This window comes from Clarias gariepinus, chromosome 3, assembly GCF_024256425.1.
Source record: "Clarias gariepinus isolate MV-2021 ecotype Netherlands chromosome 3, CGAR_prim_01v2, whole genome shotgun sequence".
Classification (NCBI taxonomy): domain Eukaryota; kingdom Metazoa; phylum Chordata; class Actinopteri; order Siluriformes; family Clariidae; genus Clarias; species Clarias gariepinus.
Genome location: NC_071102.1, coordinates 7,997,836 through 8,017,218, shown reverse-complemented (window position 1 = coordinate 8,017,218; position 19,383 = coordinate 7,997,836). Strand labels below are relative to the sequence as shown.

The 19,383-nt window shown below is 37.7% G+C and overlaps 1 protein-coding gene across 2 annotated transcripts; it reads right to left on the bottom strand.

Annotated features, from left to right (window-relative positions):
* Positions 1-3,623: 3,623 nt before the first annotated feature.
* Positions 3,624-18,986, bottom strand: paqr5b (progestin and adipoQ receptor family member Vb). Of its 2 annotated transcripts, XM_053491400.1 has the most exons (8): positions 18,903-18,986; positions 17,086-17,213; positions 10,893-11,098; positions 10,579-10,705; positions 10,177-10,218; positions 9,353-9,449; positions 8,230-8,374; positions 3,624-4,751 (listed from the first exon to the last, which is right to left on the bottom strand). In XM_053491400.1, the coding sequence occupies exons 1-8, from the start codon at positions 18,954-18,956 to the stop codon at positions 4,489-4,491; spliced, it is 1,062 nt and encodes a 353-aa protein (XP_053347375.1). In that variant the 5' UTR covers positions 18,957-18,986; the 3' UTR covers positions 3,624-4,488. The 2 variants fall into 2 exon arrangements, with proteins under 2 accessions (XP_053347375.1, XP_053347376.1); XM_053491401.1 differs by lacking the exon at positions 10,177-10,218.
* Positions 18,987-19,383: the final 397 nt, after the last annotated feature.

Below are 19,383 nucleotides of genomic sequence, written 5' to 3'. Positions count from 1 at the left end.
TGGGAGGGGGCTTTGGATTCAAGGTTATGCATTATTATTAAAAAAAAATTTTAAATATCAACTGATGCATCACCTGATTTTAATTTCTTTCTACATTGTAAAGCAATGCTGAAGGCTTCCAGAATATGCAATAATGTCCTTTGAACAGTTAATGTTCGGATGTATCTACTACTCATGACCTTCATAACAGGTCTAATCCGACATACTTATAATTGGTGATTTTTGAGGCTGGTAACTTTAAATGAACTTCTCTTCTGCTGCAGATGTAAGTTTTGGTCTTGCTTTCCTTGGATGGTCTTCATGAGGGCCAGTCATGGTGCTTAAAGTGTTTTGCAAATGCACTTGACAATATTGTTCTTGTAAGAATTATTCCAGAAAGACTGACCTCGACATCTAAAAATAACAACTGACTGTTGTTGTTACATAATTACCCAATTCCATATGTGTTATTTCATAATTTTTTAATTCCCAGTATTGTTGTAGAATATTGAAGATAAATCAGTAAACAGAACCAAAAAAATTTGCAAGTGATCCTAAACTTTTGTGTGGTAGTATCTATCTATCTATCTATCTATCTATCTATCTATCTATCTATCTATCTATCTATCTATCTATATCTATATCTATATATATATATATATATATTGTACACACACACAAACACACACACATATATACACACACAAAACATAAACTATTTTCTTAACCGGAAAAAGGAGCACACAGCAGGCATTCAGCACCACGGCCAGCTCCTTCAAGGGAGGGCAGGGAGCCCTAACTCACTGAAACTGGCAACAGATTATCGTCCACCATCATGTTGTCATCATGCTGAGACATCATCATGCTGTGCCCCAGTTTGAGGAGTAGGATGTCTCAAACCTGTGTTTTCTCCCCACAGACTCTGAGATCTCCAGGAATTGCCCAAGAAGGAGCAAACTGCCAAGCAGGAACCCCTCCGGCTCATTCACCTTCCACCTCACCTGACCGTGGCTATTGGTGACAACCCAGAGACTGACTGCGATTCAGAGTGATTTAATGCACAAATATTGATAATGATAATAATAATATTTGATATTATTTGATAATAATGATATTTAATTTTCTTTACAAAGTATAAATAAAAGACACTGTTTTTTTGCACGGCACTAGAAGTCTCCTAGTGTCTGTGATCCATGCATCTTGCCCAGATTACAATACGTATAATAATAATATAAGCAAGTAGAAAGAGTTTGTAGAAATAGTTAAAAAGTTCATTAATTTGACTAATCCCAGTCTAATTAATATCTATTGGTGCGGTTGTTAGCAATTAGTTTATTAGTAGCTTATTTTAAAGTAGATAATTAAATCTGACACCTAACAGGTCAAAACATTGCTTTTACTTAATAATTGCATTTTAGCACAACATTGTGCTCTCAGTTTGGGTATTTTACATGCCCTTACCTCGGACTACACTGCAGATACAGTGTTTTATCTCATAGTGCTGCTTTACATTGCTGCTTTTTATTAGGATGGTAAAAAATGGTTTTGAAAAATACAGTATGAGACAAACTGGTTTTAAACATCAGCAGGAACGATAAAGATATATTCATCTGTCCATTCATCTTTGAAGGGTCAGTTTTCATAGTCTACTGACCTTGTTTTTGGACCATGCCATGCTGTGTCACTTGTTTCATGAGGATTTGGGTGCTTTGTAGATGCATTACGGTCGTTTCTGTACCTTCCACATACTCTGATACACCCACCTTGAGGGAAAAAGCGCTACTTGTCTAAAACTGGCTCAAAACTGAAAACACAACTCAACATTCCTTATACAATACACCCTAATAATTGTTGCAGGGTGCAATAAAAAAAAAAAACTGAAATGTAGGTTGTATGCTTGCTATACAATAACATTATGTAAAGTTGTGTCTCATGAGTGTGAAATCAGTGACGTCACTTCCATGTGGGTTCTCTCAGTAGCTAGAAGCCCTACAAATAAGAGCATAAATCATTGCAGACAAACACACAATACAAGAAAAAAATTATTTACACACACTACATAACTGGTTTATCAGGTAATGTTAGTGTATAGTGTGTTTGTTTTTAACAAGTGATGGAAAATTTAAAAACACTTACTGGGTAACAGCAAGCAAAAGATGTATAGTCATGAAGAGTGTGTGAATACATAGAATGAAGCATGTTTTAAGCTTGTTAAAACTAAAAGTTGCTAAAAGTGTTCTACATTCTAAATACAAGAGTGAGTCAAAAATTATCTGCACTTTGCCTGTAGAACCTTTTAAGATAATCTCCTCACTTTTCAATACACTTTGTTTATTTCTCAACAAGCTTTCATATTCCCACATAAAAAAAAAATTTTAGGTTGAGCTGAGGTTAATAATTTGATTTTAGCACAACACTGTGAGCCATAAATACACTGCTGTCTTCACTTCTTCATCAGAAGTGAATCTTTGTCCTCAAAGGGCTGCTTTTAGGGAACCATTGGGCTTTGCACAATCTGTTATTCCTCCGCCTGAAGGTTGGAACCCCACCCATGAACATAAACATCTACACATCCACATCCTCATAACTGGCAGGGTTCTTCCAATTAGAGATTTCTCGATTAGGGTCATAATACTGCTTCAAGATCAATATATAGATGGAGAGAGACATTTCTGCAGGATGAGAAGTGAAAGAGAACTTAACATGCTTGCTATGCACAAAATTAAACACTGAAAATGATAAGGCTAAAATAAACATTATAGCACACTTGTAAATGTTATTATTTACATCAAATTCAAATTTTCAAATTTTCACTACAAATCCAGTCTCAGATGTTGAGTGGTGGAGCCTAGAGAGCATGAACATTACCAAACTGCACTATAAACTAAAATAGACCAATTTAATTCATTTAACATGTAATCAGTTAATACTTTATACTGTACAAGTTTCTAAACTGCAGTGTTAATCACAATTCTAGCTATCAATATATAAAGATGCAATCGGTGATTTTAACAGGAGTGACTGTTTTAAAAGTTAGAAAAAACAACAACTTTTACCTAACTACCTAACTCTCATTTCTGCATCCAGCATGTGCTAGAACACCTGACTACTACTGGTTTCTGTATTATTGTTATTTTTATTAATTTATAGCAAATAACTGTATATGATCATTAATTGAGAAAAGAAATAAAATGTGTACTGCAAACTGCCTCTAGATGCCAGCAAAGAACACCTGGTCATTGTATCATCCCTTGGTAATAGACTGGCACAATGGCAGAGTGGTTCTCAACCATGATCCTGGTCTCGACTGGACATCTTAGTGTTTCCCCAGCTCTATCACACACACTTCAACTAAGAAAAGGCTTTTAATCAGTTAAACACTAAAATATTCAGGGCAAGGGATCCTGACAACTGGTATGGCACATACTGTAGCACTGCTGTTTCACAGCTCCAGGGTTCCTCATGTGACCCAAACCATGGGGAGGAACAATCCTTTTGTAACATGCTAGGGTTTGGAACCCTAATTTGCCCCAAGATGTGTGGAAACGTGTTTATGTGTGTGTGCACAATGCCCTGTGATAAACTAGCATCCTATACAGTGTGTTTCCCACCTCACCAGGAAATAAAATAATTTCTTGACGCGTGTGTTAAACACCTCATTCCAGATTTCACCCTCTTTGCTTTTATAATAACCTTCGCTCTTCTGTAAAGGTTTACCATAAGAGTTTGTAGGGCATTTTATTCCTTATTTAATAAAGCTGTTCAGTGGGGTTAAGGTCAGGGCTCTGTGAAAGCCATTCAAGTTCTTCCACAACAAACTCATCAAATAATGTCTTGGGGTAGCTTTATTTGTGCACAGTGCCATTGTCAAGTAGAAATGTGTTTTTGTTCAAAAATACCCTGAGGATTGAATTAAATCGGATCATGAAGACAGTAACATCAGCTGAATTGTGACCGGAGTGTAATGCAGCACCACTGTAAAAACTGGGAAATACATACTCAAATATTTGAACATGTATATCCATACACATTAACACACACACACATCTCTTACTTATTTAGACCTCCTGAGATTGCTTGTACTTCATGAATTCTAAGTGCAATTCACAAATAAGGTGTGCAGCATCAAGGCTTGGGATCAGCAGAAACATACAATCATATACCTCTAAAAATATGTATAAATACAGACATACACATACACTCTCACACTCACTCATATGCTCTCACATGCACACTCTCACATACACACTCTCACACGCACACAGTGCATAATTCTAATACATTTCCAATATTACAACCTGACTAAAGGAAGACTCCAATGTTTTAACATACTGTAGTCTCTCTTTCTAGTCTATGTGCAATCCTAAAACACAAGATCGGACCGAAATGACTCAACCCTTTTTAGCATTGTCTTGTGCTTTAAAACAAAATTGTTCTTTTTTGAATAAACCATCCATTCGATCAGTTCCAAACTTCTAGTGAGGACTCGGTGAGCTCTCGTTAGTGCCTTCAGTTCTTCTTCACTTTACCCGACCCTTTCCTGCCTGATTGTTGCACAACATATCTGTAAAAAAGAGGATAACTAAAGTAGTAGATGATTCCCAGGCCAATCATAATGGACACCATGGAGGCTCCCAGGGTCCCTCCGAAGGTAACGGCAGGAGCGTTGACATGCAGCCACTTCCGTCTCAGAGTCATGTCCATCTCTAAGGCCTGCATTTGGAAGTGTGTAGCAGTGATCCCACACACATGGAACAGCTGGTGGCTGTGGCCTGTATGGGACAAGTGGAGAAAGTAGAAAGTGCTGAAGGACTCATGACATTGATAAGCACAGAGTACGAGCAAGCCTATAGTTGTTTACTGTGTATACAATGTTTCTAGATGTATGACCCATAATACATCGTGTGTAATGAGGCATTGAGACTCGCCAGTCATATGAAAGGGTTTGTTGGGTTCATTTGGACCTAATGAGCTGAAACTGAAAATATGCTTAATCTGGTCACCTTTTAAAAGCCGTTACTTCAAAGTTAAGGTCATTGTAAGAAAACAGCCATGCATATGTCCTTTTTACAGACACTGCACACTGAACTACTATACCTCATACACTAATGTACTGTATTCTGGTGTAAAAAAGACAGTAAGGGTAAGGTCTGGTGTAAGTGCTCCTTAATAATAAACAGCTTCCTCCATGTTTCAACCTCTTCAGGATTGTTCTATGACCATAGTAGGTCCATGCCATGTCATAGAAGGCCACATCAAGTTTATATTACGTTCTTCTGGTTTTACCACATTTATGGCGTATATGTTGCAGGTTATCACCTTGTTTAGAGAATTTAGTTTAAATACTGGATCAAACAATTACTGGAAGTAATTAAAAGAAAAAATGCGCTGAGTGTGTCGTGGTATTTATACCATGCACCTGGTAAGTGTGTGTTGCGATCTGATTGGACATAGTAATCTAGTAATCTCAGTTCAATTTCAATGGACTTGGTAAGCACGTGATCATGCGCGTGATAGGAATTAATGACAACATGATAGACAGCGACGTGTCTATGAACTTGATAAATCATTTTGACCCTGCACCTGCTGCATGCTTTGATATTTTTAGGAAGCAGTAGAAACGTCATTGTCTTTGTTGGAGAATGTCAGGCCCTTATGCAGAACAAAATAGTTTACATTCTTGTCAGTTGTCTGTTTCTGAACTATTTTCTCCCCACATTATTGTTCATCTGTCTTTCTGTTATCTGTGCTGTCTGACGTCACTACACGCACACTTACACCAGCGTATTTTAACACGTATAATAAAACCAGTGCTGTTAACAAATTACATTGAAAAAATCTATCCAATTTAAGGTTTAGAGAAACAGCCATCCAGTTTTAAATATAGTACAAATAAATATTATGAGAAGTATAATAATGCTGGACATGCAGACATGTATGTCCTATTTTTTTGGCTGACAATGAAAATGTACCTTCCTTGGACATTGAAATTAACCCAGAGAAGTAACCTGAATCTTAATTTATCAAGGAGTGTCTTGTCTGGTATATGGCAGAGTTCTAATACAAGTGTCAGAAAGATGATAAATATAAACGGATTAAAATTACAGTTAAACCTTGGATTGCGAGCATAATTAATTCTGGAAGCGTGAAGCACTTGTATATCAAAACTAATCAAAACTAACACACACACAAACAAACAGAATCACTACTAACTACTGATGGGAAGTTTGATTCATTTTAGTCATCAGTTCTTTGAGTTTTGTTCATCAAAACGAATGAATCTTTTTTTGAGTCATTTAGTTCATTACATTCTTTTGTTCAGATATACAGTATAACACAATGTTACCTTTTCAATAAACAGACACCCGTTTACATACACAAATTTTGGCTATGGTTTCAGTAATAAAACTATTACAGCCAAGAACATATTATAATAAACAGAATGTGTAGCTCACCTCTCTACTCATATCTTCTAGTCTGAGTGGAATCTATTGCACTGCATAGCGCCTAGTGGAGTCATGTGACAAAAAAAACTAAAGATTCGGAACAGAAGACTCAAAGGTAACTACTCATTTTTGTTTCCTGTACATAGCCTACAGAGGTTTTGTGATGCTTTGCACATGCGTGCCCAGTTGTGATGGGAAGTTTGAATCATTTTAGTGACTACTGTAGGTTCTTTTGAATTAAAATGAATGAATCTTTTTCATTCATTTGAATCTTTGAAGTCATTTAGTGCATTTAGTTCTTTTAAAACTAATGTTGCATTTTCAATAAACAGACCCCCAATACGTTTTGGCTATGGTTCCAGTAATGAAAATATTACTCAATCATTGAGAATCGCTCAATTCTGCTTCCTGTACATACTGTAACCTACGGAGATTTTGCGATGATCTGCACATGCGCGTCCAGTAGAAAATGAACGAATCACTCTCCAAGACTACTCGTTCTTCTGAGTCATGTTAAAGACTCGTGCAAAAAGAACGAATCGTTCATGAACAACCCATCACTTCTGCTCACTGACAAAGAGTCTCTTTTAGTAACTGTACTGCAACAACGGCCCTAGTAAAGAAAAAAGGGTTAAAAAGGCTGTAGCAGTGTGGAAGATCAATCAATTTACCAACAACACAATGCCACATGTCTGCGAAAACCTCAAGAGGAGGCTCAAGCAACTGTCATTAGCGAGGTTCCTTGTTAAAGTCGCACAAAAAGGAAAAGATTCCAGTTTACCAACAGAGACTCTTTGTCAGTAAGCAGTATTGATGGGTTGTTCATGAACGATTCGTTCTTTTTCAACGAGTCTTTAACATGACTCAGAAGAACGAGTAGTCTTGGAGAGTGATTCGTTCATTTTCTACTGGGCGCGCATGTGCAGATCATCGCAAAACCTCCGTAGGTTACAGTATGTACAGGCGCGCACATGTGCACTGGAACTGAGCACAATCCGGCAGCGTGAGAGAGAGAAGAACCATTGGCTCAGTTGTAATCACATGACGCTTGGCAGACAAACTGTATACAGTTACAGTACTACCTGTATTTTATGACCTCGCTCATTCATTGGTAATTGGGGGGCCAGGTTTAGCTCAGTGGTTAAGGCATTGGACTACGGTTCGGAAGATCCCAGGTTCAAACCCCACAACCACCAAGTTGCCACTGTTGGGCCCTTGAGCAAGGCCCTTAACCCTCAACTGCTCAGATGTGTAATGATGAGATAAAAAAAAAAAAATTAAAAGAAAATGTAAGTCGCTCTGGATAAGAGCGTCTGCCAAATGCCTAAATGTAAATGTAAATGTAATTTATTACAATTTTTGCCGTCTTGCAGAACACTCGCAGACAAAGTTACTCGCAATCCAAGGTTCAACTGTAATTTATATTGAAAAGTCTGCATAGTCAGTGCTTCATCTAATTATTGATTATTATTCAATCACAGCAGGCCACACCATGTTTATACCTTATATCACAACACAAACTATTTTTTTTTTATTATTATTTATTTATTCTATGAATATGTTAACATTTACAGTACAGTACATGTTCTATTATTGGGTAGTTAAATAACAGTTTAATTAGTATAGCATAATATTACTAATATTAATTATGTAAATACCGTATAAAAGATTTTCTTATGATACACTACTACTCAACACCACACCTCAGGTGTGTATTTTGTGTACATACCATTTTATAGTAAACAACCTTGACCACACCCTTCTGTGGAACTGTTGTGCAAACACACAGAGCAAAGCAACTTACCTATGAGGTCAAAACGTCCAGGTGCCAGCCTCTCGGGCAGATGTGTGGCGAACAGAAAGCCTGTGAGGAAAGCCAGGATGATGTGGTGTACGTGGAAAGGGTTTACTTCATTTGCAGTGCAGCCTTCTCCCACACAGAAGAAGATCTAAATAAAGAAAAAGCATATTTTTGAACACATATTCGTATTGGTATCAAATGCTGTTTGACTTCCAAGCTCAATGTCTGTAGAGTTGAGTATGTTTTTTTGTTCATATTTAATATTTTTTTCTATTTATTAGGCTTTTTGGTTTGGATAGTCATTTTATTTCAATTTTCACTCTAGTGGGCGACTTAAATAAACACGTCCATATTATAACCATCTACTTCTGAATTTATACTATTGAGCTACTGGAGGGAGAAGAATGCTGTTTCATAAGAATTTGCTCCTGTATGGCAATATCAGGATTTAATGTTGAAATGGTTCATTTGGAAGTAAACTGCAAAATGTGCCTTTTTGTTTGGGCTTTTTGTTCCATTCAGAAACCACAGAGGAAGCAGCGTGTTTTTTTTGTTTTGTTTTTTTGTTTTTGGTTTATCCTTTTTTACCCACTGAAATCACTGCTGTAGCAATTATTGTTTTCTTTTTATTTTCACTTTTGTGTTATGCAGGATATCTAATGGCAGGGAAACACATTTAGCTAACAGTTTCTTATAGGATTAGGTTTTACACACACACACACACACACACACAAGAAAACCCTGACTTCTTTTTCATATCTTTATTACATCCTTATTTGTTGGCGAGGGTTGGGACACCATCACAGATCACAGTGCCAAAAGGATGAGAAACAGTTGAACTTCCATATGGTGAAGATGCTCTTTTGCAGATCTCTCAGTTGAACCCATTCCAGAAATGCATAAATCTTTCACAACAGGCTAATGTTGCAATTAACATTCCGTATCATCTCTTGCCAGGCTTTTTCTCTACCGTTCCCTTTTTGTTTTTTTTTTGTTTTTTTTTTTTTCCTGATGCATAGTAGTTGAGCAAATACAGGACGTGGTTGCATTTAATCAAATACATCTAGGAGATAAAATATTCTAGATTGCTGTAGTTGTGTGGGTGTGCCAACGGTTGGAGACTCACCCTATAAAAGAGAGGAATGTTGTCAAACAGGTAGGGGTAAGTAAAGGCCAAAACACGCAGCACTTTGCCCAATCTGGGTCTCTTGTTTTCGGCAAATCTGGGCAGAAGAAAATCACAATGTTAAAATGTAGTAGCCATAATGTGTGGAGAGCTGGGATTTATAGAGTGACGAAGGGTGTGTTGCGACACTCGTGGCAAACCTTTCATTTCCTTCATGTTTGATCCGTCATTCAGTCAGGACCAGTTTATCATGCAGAAACAGAAAACTTTCATCTGTATTCTTGATTAGCAAGCAGTCTACATGCATGAATAAAGCCAAGTCACACAAATGGTAGAAAAAGGATGAGAAAGTTAGCATTAATTAAAGAAAAAACCCACCATGAAATAAAACAAGAATGTTTATCATTGAAAAATTGGTGATGTGCTTAGGAGTTCCGAGGATTAGTTGATTGATGCGGTATTTGTTGTATTCCTTTGTGAAGTACAGCAAAGGTTAAGGATTTCAGATTTGAAGGCGATATTAGCCATGACCGTTGGAAAACTGGAAGCTGATCTGCTTGAGCAGAATGAGTAACAGAGGTAACAGAATGACATTATGGGTAATGTACTGCAGGAAAGCATCTCAGCATTTCATCAAGTGAAAATTGATAAACATCTTGATTAAAGAGGTTAAACTGACTTTCATGACCAAACGTATGCCGGCACCATTTAACGATCGTGTGAATTAAACAATAAAACATAAGGGTGGGTTTTTTCTTTTACAGCTCATGGATTTGTGCACACAGTAGTAAATGTAGAAGTAAGCATGCACGTAAAGCATTTACCTGTTCACACTGTCATGGTTAGAGTGTAGTAAGAAGCCAAGCCTTAGCAGAAGAAAGAGGAGTAAGAGAAGCATTTAGCTGTAAGTGGTTAGTTAATCTCATTTTGCTTTAAATCTCTATTCTATACAAATATTTCAAACACCTTGACAACAGATTTACATGAATTGTGTTGTTAATGGGACGGTCTGCCGATCTCCTACTCCTAACACACACTAAACCGACCCAGGCTATTCAGGTCACTCCTAATGGGCTGAAAGCCCTTTACTGCTGTGGAATACAGTTGTACTGTTTAATCCCTTTTGAAAGGGGAGCAACAAGTTGCCATGACACAACATGTCATTTGCTTTTTATTTTCGTCTGGGAAGGAAAATGGTTTCACATACAGGATGCGGTTGTGATTACCTGGAATAACAGGCCGTGGCAGTGGAGATCACAGTGTTGAGTACCGCCACAGGAACATAATACTTGTGGAAATTACTGTTCACCCATGCATCTGGAACGATGTATGCAGAGTAGGCAATAGCAGAACCTAAACGCAAACAATTCACATTTCATTTGTACCACAGTCAGGAGTCTTTCCATCAAAGATTTTTTTTTTTCATAACAGTGATTGGTTTATACAAAGCATTGATTACTATAAACTACAATAAATAACAGCATTATTGTATTTTTGGCACAGGCTGTTGTATATGAGAATCTGTTTGCCCCAACTGTACCCAAACTGTATAGACTGAGCGCTCCATAGTCAAAAAAGTAGCAGATGTGGCGGGAACGTGTGGACATGGTGCTGAACGTGTGAGCACAGCTGGATGCCAACGGGTACACGCAGCAGGACACCAGGTAGACCAGAAGTGGCCATGTGTATGAATCGGTCCACACATCCTGTAGAAAGATCACCGTCACCAACTTGTACAGAAAATACCTAAAAGAGATAGAGAAAGAGAAAGTTCATGCACTTACTATATAGTGCGCTCTGAAAGTATTAGAACAGCAAGAATATATCTAGTGATGATTCCATACACTGAAATTGTGTTCAACAACTTAAAACATGGTATCATTCCTTCACAGAGTCTCGGTCAGAAGCTGCTGATGATTTCCTTGGTTGACCTGTTCAACATTTGATTGTTAGTAAACCACTTGTTTCTTTCTTTTTCAGGACACTCCAGTTGTTGTATTAACTAAGCCCAGATGTTACCTGCATTACATGGCTCTGCTGGATTTTCCGGATTTCTCAGCTACAAAATGACTTGCTTTTCCCCCATTGGACAGCTTTCTGGTTTTCATGCTGGTTTATCCTTTTTAACAACAATTTCATTCTATACAGGTGAACGAACACAGAGCTCAGTCAAAAAAGTGCTCATGAGTGCTTGGAACAACAAACTGTCAGTCACATGCTCTAATATTTTTGATCACTGGATCACCAGAGATCACAAAAAGCTTCTTTAAATGCCAAATATGTAAACCAACATGCAAACCAATCGTCTACAGTAAGTGTGTTTCTTATACTGTGTTATAAGTTCCTACCTTCCTGTTCTGTGTTATTATGTGTGAATTAGCACCTGTTCTTGATTTTGAAATTACTGACTATAAGAATAGACATGCAGGGTAGTTCGGTGTCCTTTTCCTGAGATATAACCTTTTCAGGTTAAGAGATGAAGCAAACTGCAAATTTTTTATTTTTTGTTTCATTCTTTTAAAAAAGTTATGTTCACTGGCGAAATTGTCAGAGCAAGCGTTGTTTGCACTTGCTTTTGGCACTAAAAGTGGTATATCAAGGATTTTTCTGCTTCTTTTATAAAAGAATGTCTTTTCTGGCTCCATTTTTCCTGCCCTTGAACACAGGTCACAGTGCACTGTCTGTTTTATGGTATCATAGAGCCAGGGGGAAAAACTCTTGCAGACATTTATTGTTAAGTGGACTATATAGCATTTTTAAAAAGAATGTATTTGTAAATAAAGCAAACTAAATATTTTAATCACACATCTATATTTTTGGTCACAAATGCATGACTCTTAATCACAATCAGGAGGTTATAATTAAATACCACAAAATGTATTGTATTTACTCAAATTCCACTGGTATTAAGAATCTAGTTATTAAATTTTATCAATGAATTAAAGTGTAAAAATCAATGTCTTGGTATGAAATATATCTTTGAAAGTACACATAATTTTTATTTTGTTTGCTTTGAATATTCTTGATATTGTACTTTTAATTATACATTGTGTTTATTACTGTAGATGTAATGTATTGTATTAATGTTTGCACAAGCACATTGGCATAGTGGTTCGTACTGTTCCCTTGACCCTAAGGGTCTGTGTGCATGGAGTTAGCATGTGCATGGCGTTCTGAAGTTGCCTGTAGTGTGTGAATGGGCATGCGAGTGTGATGGATCATATAATATGGCATCATATTCAGGATGTGCACCACCTCATGCCCAGTCTTCTGGGACCCTTTATAGAGGATAAAGTGGTATAGGTGATGAGTGAGTGAATTACATATAACAGACTCTGAACTAGGACTGGGCAATTAATAGAAAATTATAGATAAATGTATAAATAATATAAATTACAATTGAAATAATTGATAATTGAAAATTATTTAATCAACATATTCTTCCCTATTTCCTTCTTAGCCTTTTTTCTTTATAAAATTACATCTGTTAATACTTTCCCCACTGTGTGTTCATGCATTATTCCCTTAATAACATACTACCACGTGTATGTTTTATGTATCACATGACTCTGCAACATGGAAGCATAATAAAAAGAAAAAAATATGCCATGTTTTAATAGTTGAGCATATTTACAGTACATAATTCGCCAATGAACTATGAGGACAAAAAATAATAATAATAAAATAATGTTTATTAATCATAATCAAGGTCAAGTGCTTAATTAATAATGATATTAATTTGAGGTCATATCATCCAGCACTACTTTGAACACACATAAGAAAAAGACTGAATAAAGCTGTTTTTCTAGTATCAAAACGTACAGAAAATACTGTAAAAAGTAATTCCATGTGCTTCCTGACCCACACAACTATACAAGCAACAATAATCACAAGCTATTCCTTGTAAAAAAAAAAAAAAAAAGTACAAAGTACAGATTGTCTATTGCAATAATTAAAAGCAACATATAACATCACTGTATACCTCCAGACAAATGTTCAGAAATACGCTGGTCACTGATTTTATATATATATTTTTTTATCTGAGGAATAATTTCTAGTCTCACTCCTTGAGATTAGAAATGAAATAAGATACGCATTTGGTCCGACATGGAGCCATAGTAGTGTGCTTGGATACAGTGTTAATGATTAGTGTTAAATCTGTGTTAAAAAGCCTGAGAAGATCTTAACAGTTGAGGGAGTGGAAGTTGAGGGAGAACAGTTTACTGTATAAAATAAAACAAAACGGTTTGACATGTCGCGACACGTTAGTGACGAATAGGGTTTTATGAGACAGGAAGACATACAGAAATCAGAGCAGTCCAAGCAGGCTTGCGAGACTGTTAGCAACGGAGTGTGTTTGCATGTTGCTGTAAGTAAAGTCTATTAAGTCTAAAGTTACACAACAGAGCTTAGAGAATGGCATTGTGAAAAGGAAACGTTTGCAAGGGCAAACACACTCACCTGGAGCAAGCACACATTTCACAATCACACCTGACAATAACGTGTCAATGAGTAATTTGTATAAAACTGCTGCCCTGGTGGATTGGAAGATTCCAGGTATGAAACCCTTCCACATTACAAACCCAGTAAAGTATTTGCATTCTTATAAAAACAGAAACACAGCACCCACACACACAGAGTTCATCTACAAAAGCTATCTAATGTTACGTCATCATTATAACTATTTGATTTTTTTAGCTAGTAAAGAGGCATGGCACCTCGCACCTCCAGGTTCCGGGCTTAATTCCCACCTCAGGTCTGTCTGCATGGTTTCCTAAATTGCCTATAGTGTGTAAATGAGCGTGTGAATGTGTGTGCATGAGTGTGTGCCCCCTGCAACAGATTGGCACCCTGACCAGGGTGTACCCCACCTCATGCCCCAAGTCTCCTGGGATAGGCTGAACCCCAAACCCAGGGGTGTACCCACTATCTCTGCTTTATTCTCAAATTAGCTGGCAGGGCTTATTATCCTGCAGAATCACTAATCCTTCTTATTGTTGTACTATAGGATTTTGTCTCAATAAATTCAAATGAATCAAATTTTTAAGTAATTATTAAGTAGATAAAACAACTTGTCCATAGGTTACGTGATTTTTGGTAAAACAGTTTCTGTGTTCTGGGTTTCACGGTGGCTCAGTGGTTAGCACTGTCACATTGTACTGTACGTCCAGGATCTGGGTTCCCCTGTGCTTGGTGGGCTTCCATTGATGTTCCTCCCACAGTCCAAAGACATGCAGATTAGACTACATGTAAGTGGCGTTCCCACCCGTTTGCCCGTAGTGTGTGGATGAGTGTGTGAGTGTGCGTGTGTGTGGTTGTGCTCTATAATGGATTGGCACACCTTCCAGGATGTACCTCACTCTCCTGGGATAAGCTCCAGGCCCCTGAAACCCTGTACACAGGATAAAGTGGTATACGTATACCTATGAGTGAGTGAGTGAGTGAGTGAGTGTTTCTGTGCTCTAGCACTTTCCAGCTGACGGTATACCAGTTTTATCAGTTTAAGTCTGGCCAGCTGCCAAGGTGGCGACCAGGCAAGTCAAACTGGTACAGTACATCATATTTGGATTTTTTCAGCAGGGTTATGACACGAAGGGTAACAAGTATTAAATTAGTATAAAAGTATTTTAACTTTTGTTGCATGAACATGTAGCTCAGTTTTCTAACATTAGTCTAAATTAGAAACAAATGTAGTTTCTTTCCATTACCGTTACTCGCAAATAAGCCCTGATCAAAATACAGTCTGTGTGTAAAATGTGTATGCACTTAAATAAAGCTGTACATCTTGTATTTGAACATTCACTACTTGAACACAGATCTTTGTTCAACAGTCATCAATCGCCATAACATTAAAAAAAACCTTAGCAATCTAAGCATTGTGATTCTGTAGGAGTGTCTTAGAAACAGGGAGTGTTTTCAAGATTTGCTTGTTTCTATAGCAGTGGTAATACAGTATGTGCCAAATTATACAGTACTGAAATGAACAGACGAACAATATTACCTTGTTGTCATCTGTAAGTTTAAACTAACATACAAACTATTAGCGTGTTGATTTACCATATTATGTGTAATGTAAGTCTTAGAAGTGTATGTGTGTACTCAACTGTGTTCTATAGTTCATGCATAGTTCATCTCAACCCGGATTCCATGAGCAAAGGTTACTGCAGACTCCTGCAAAGGGAGACGCTTTGCTCGCGTATTGCAGGCACAGATCTTCACACTCTCCTTTAAAGTTCCCCATAGGCATCAGTTGGATTAAGATCGGGGAATGGGACGGCTATAGGAAGGAATTGTTCTGGCAACTTTTTCAAACTCGGTCCTCATTCACGTCTACTTCTGTATGTTGTTGGTCTCTTGCCTGCTCCTGGCACAGAACATACAAGCTTGGCACAGGTTTTTCTGCCGGATGCCCCTCCTGACGAAACTCTCCCAATATATCCGGGCTTTGGATCGGCACTGCATCCAGTGTGGTGGGGTTTGGACATTGGTTGGGGATCAAACCCAGGCCACTTTGTCCACTTCTGTACGAGCGGAAATAATACTCAACTATTAATACTTTTTACCCCGTTGAGACACCCATTTTCAACAACAACTGTACAACACAACTTCCTTTTCACTACTGGGAACATGTGTGTCTGGAGCGATGCCCCATCGACAAACGCAAATGCGCATCCATGATGCGCGAGTTTCAATACTGTATATTTTGCTGCATACTGTATATACTGTATGAGGACATGTTATTCTTCCTTACACTTTTTTTGCTTTGCTTAGTGCTGGATGATTTTTGTGATTCATTAGATTAAACAGGATTAAGATTTTAACTTGATTTCTAAAATGTTCTACGAATTTAAACAAACTAATATATCTGTATGTTGATTGGGCTAAAGCACATACTTGTATATAGAGAAAGGTAAACTGTGCACTTTGTTTCATTCTTATCCATTGTGCTGCTTTGTTGATTCGAGGTCACAGTGAAGGAAGTCATAAGTGAGAAGATGACCCTGATCCGATGAGTATGAATTTCATGTCGGAGGGGCCTTACATGAGGAATCTCACATTAAAAAGAAATTAATTATGTGGTCGTTTTTCATTATTATTATTACTAAATTTACTACAACCACCAATAAAAAAACTGTCTCCCGTCCATACTGTAGCCTCATAACATGTATAATGATAATCTGCATCCATGATCAGTTATCATTAAATTATATATATATATATAAATAAATGGTCAAGGAATCAATACTTCTACTGTATAATACATACTGTATCTACCACAAATACTGTCACAGAACAGGGAAAGTGAAGCTGGCTGGGCCTTTTCGGAGCTTTATTATTCCCCGAGCCCTAAAGAATGAGATGCGACAGAATGCACTGACACGCTGACATGTTTACTGCTGATGGAAGACCGGGGAAAATGTAACACTATGAGCCCATTAGCAGACCCGGGAGAAGTGTGCCGTGTCTCCAGGAGGGTTGAGACGCTCAGGAAACTCTCAGGAGAAATGAGGTTCTACTCCTCTCTCGCTATGTCTCTTCAGTGTTTATTCGAACTTAGACACCAGCAAACAAACATGACAACTGTCACTCATACTGATTCTAGGTCTGTAGCATTAAGAGGCATGTGTGTGTCTGGTTTATAAATGTTGTTTAACTAACTAAGTGGAGACTTATCGATATAAATGCACAAACAAACAAAGCATATGTGTGTGAGTGTGTGTTAAGCAGTTTACCATGTGGGTAAAAAGTGCGTCCAGACATTGAGGGTCTCGTTAGTGAGCTGGAACAGGCTGAGGATGCAGTCAGTAGCGGAGCTGCGAGGGTGACGATACCCAGAGATAATAGAGTCCTCCTGGAAGGCCTGAAAAACATTTCAGTTGACCCATCATTCTGTAAACCTCCCATTCTACTACATCCCAATGGTGTTAGATTGGTTCCTGAGAATTAGGACTGCAAAGTCCACTGGAATCATTCCCATGTTGATGAAGCCAGTCTGAGTTTTTTTTTTTTTTTTTTTTTTGCTTTAAGACTCGGTGCATTATTGTGCTGGAAATAGACATTAGAAGATGGCCATAAATTGTGGCCATGAGTGGAGCAACAATACTCAAACAGGCCATGACATTCAAGCAGTGATTGATTACTACAGGCCCAAAGTTAGCCAAGAAAACATTCCCCACCTCATTACTCCACCTCCATCAGCCTGGACTGATGACACAAGGCAGGTTGCGTCCATGTAGTATTCATGCTGTTAGTGCCAGATTCTGACCCCAACATCTATACACCTCAGCAGAAATTGAGATATATCAATAATTGTGCCAAATCAGGGAAAAGCTCCTGATGTGATAGGAACATTATCCAAAGCTGCTGAGCTGTATCTACATAATGCTATGCTTCAACGCAATGATTATTAACAGTAATTCATAGCCATCTATTCAACATATTTTGATGAATAATGTCCATATGGATCGTATTAGCAGTCATGCTTAGACTTTGACAGTTCTCTTAAAGAGTGATTTGGTTGGAGGCTGCCTGTAAGTGTAAACCTGTTGGGTCTAATGCTAAAACACGCAAACATGCCATTTAGATTAATTTAGCTACAATAAGACATAAAGGTTGATTAAAATGCCTCATTACACTGATAAAGGCCATTTCATTTTATATTCGATGAGCTTCACATTGTAATCAAAACATTAATATCAATTCATTCAATTTACTTCTTTTATTCGTATGTATTTCTTGGTTAGGTTAAAAAATTTTAAGAACTGTAAAAAAAAAAAAAAACAAGAAACCAAACATACAAACAAAAAACTGGCAATGTATGCATATGTGTCATACAGTGTATGTCAAACGTTCCCGGCCGAATGTGATAGTAGGTAACGGGTAACCACATGTACATTACGCAGGTAGAGCTGCAGGGCCTCTCCAGGCAGCATCATTATCAACTCTTATGTCATAATGTGAGCGTGTTACAGTACATTGGTGCAGCGTGAAAAGAGGCAGCAAGTTGACGGCACACTCGATTCATAGGTAATGGTACGGTAATGTACGAGTAAACCTCACAGTGAAAAAATGGGTATATCAGGCCGAGCTCACGATAGCTCACCACTAAAACCGTACACATGCCAATGTAACAATTTTAAATCTGTTAAGGTGCTTTATTCCAAAATTTCCTTTTTTTTTTTTTACTTTATGAGGTCACAGACACCTCGTTTGGTAGTCGACACTTTCTGTGTGACGGGGTACAGCTTAATACCTTATGAGCTCATTGAGACAGATTCTAATGCAGTCTGACCTGAAACATACCCGAGTTAATGTTAAACATTACAGTCTATCTGAAATCTTCATCATTCCCAGACTATGTTTAAACAGTCACTCATATATAAACCAAGGTTTCCGCATGGAAAAATACACTATAACATTTGTCTGCTAAAGGTCATGTAGATTATTTATTACAAAGATTTATGTGTCAAAATGAAAGCTATGATCTTACTTAACCCTGTTTGGGTTGATAACCAGTAAAGAACTGTCGTTAATAGGTGAACGGACTTACTTTAGGCACTTGGTGTGCATTGAAGACGGGAGGCAGCTTGACCAGACTGAACATGTTGTACAGGTTCCAGGCTGCTGGTGCGACTGCGACTTGTTACTGAGTACAAATGCGTGAAACGGCACAGGTCTGTAAGACCAGGTTAAGTAAGCCACGCCTGCCTTCTAGCCCCGGCTAGATCAAAACATACACACCTTTCCACCTACAATCATACCTTAAGCTATTCTGTAATCACTAAGCAGGAAAACCTGTCTAATTAGTGTGTACACACACAGACACACACCCACACACACAGCGGCAAAAAGAACGATAAAAACACACATGGCTTTGATTGCTTAGATTAAAGCTGAGTAATATGATATTGACACATTTCTCGGAGGAATCTGATCAGATTTATGCGTTTTGTCGTCTAATGATATACACTGCTCATCTAAAAAGAAAAAAGCACACTTATATTTCATTGGACGCTTTGATTTCAGCTGTG

Coding starts and splice junctions, on each gene's coding strand:
- paqr5b (XM_053491400.1), bottom strand. CDS start 18,956: ATGTTCAGTCTGGTCAAGCTGCCTCCCGTCTTCAATGCACACCAAGTG. Junction 17,214..18,902: donor ATGCACACCAAGTGCCTAAA/GTAAGTCCGTTC, acceptor AATGTTTTTCAG/GCCTTCCAGGAGGACTCTAT. Junction 10,219..10,578: donor GCCACGGCCTGTTATTCCAG/GTAATCACAACC, acceptor TCTTCTGCTAAG/GCTTGGCTTCTTACTACACT.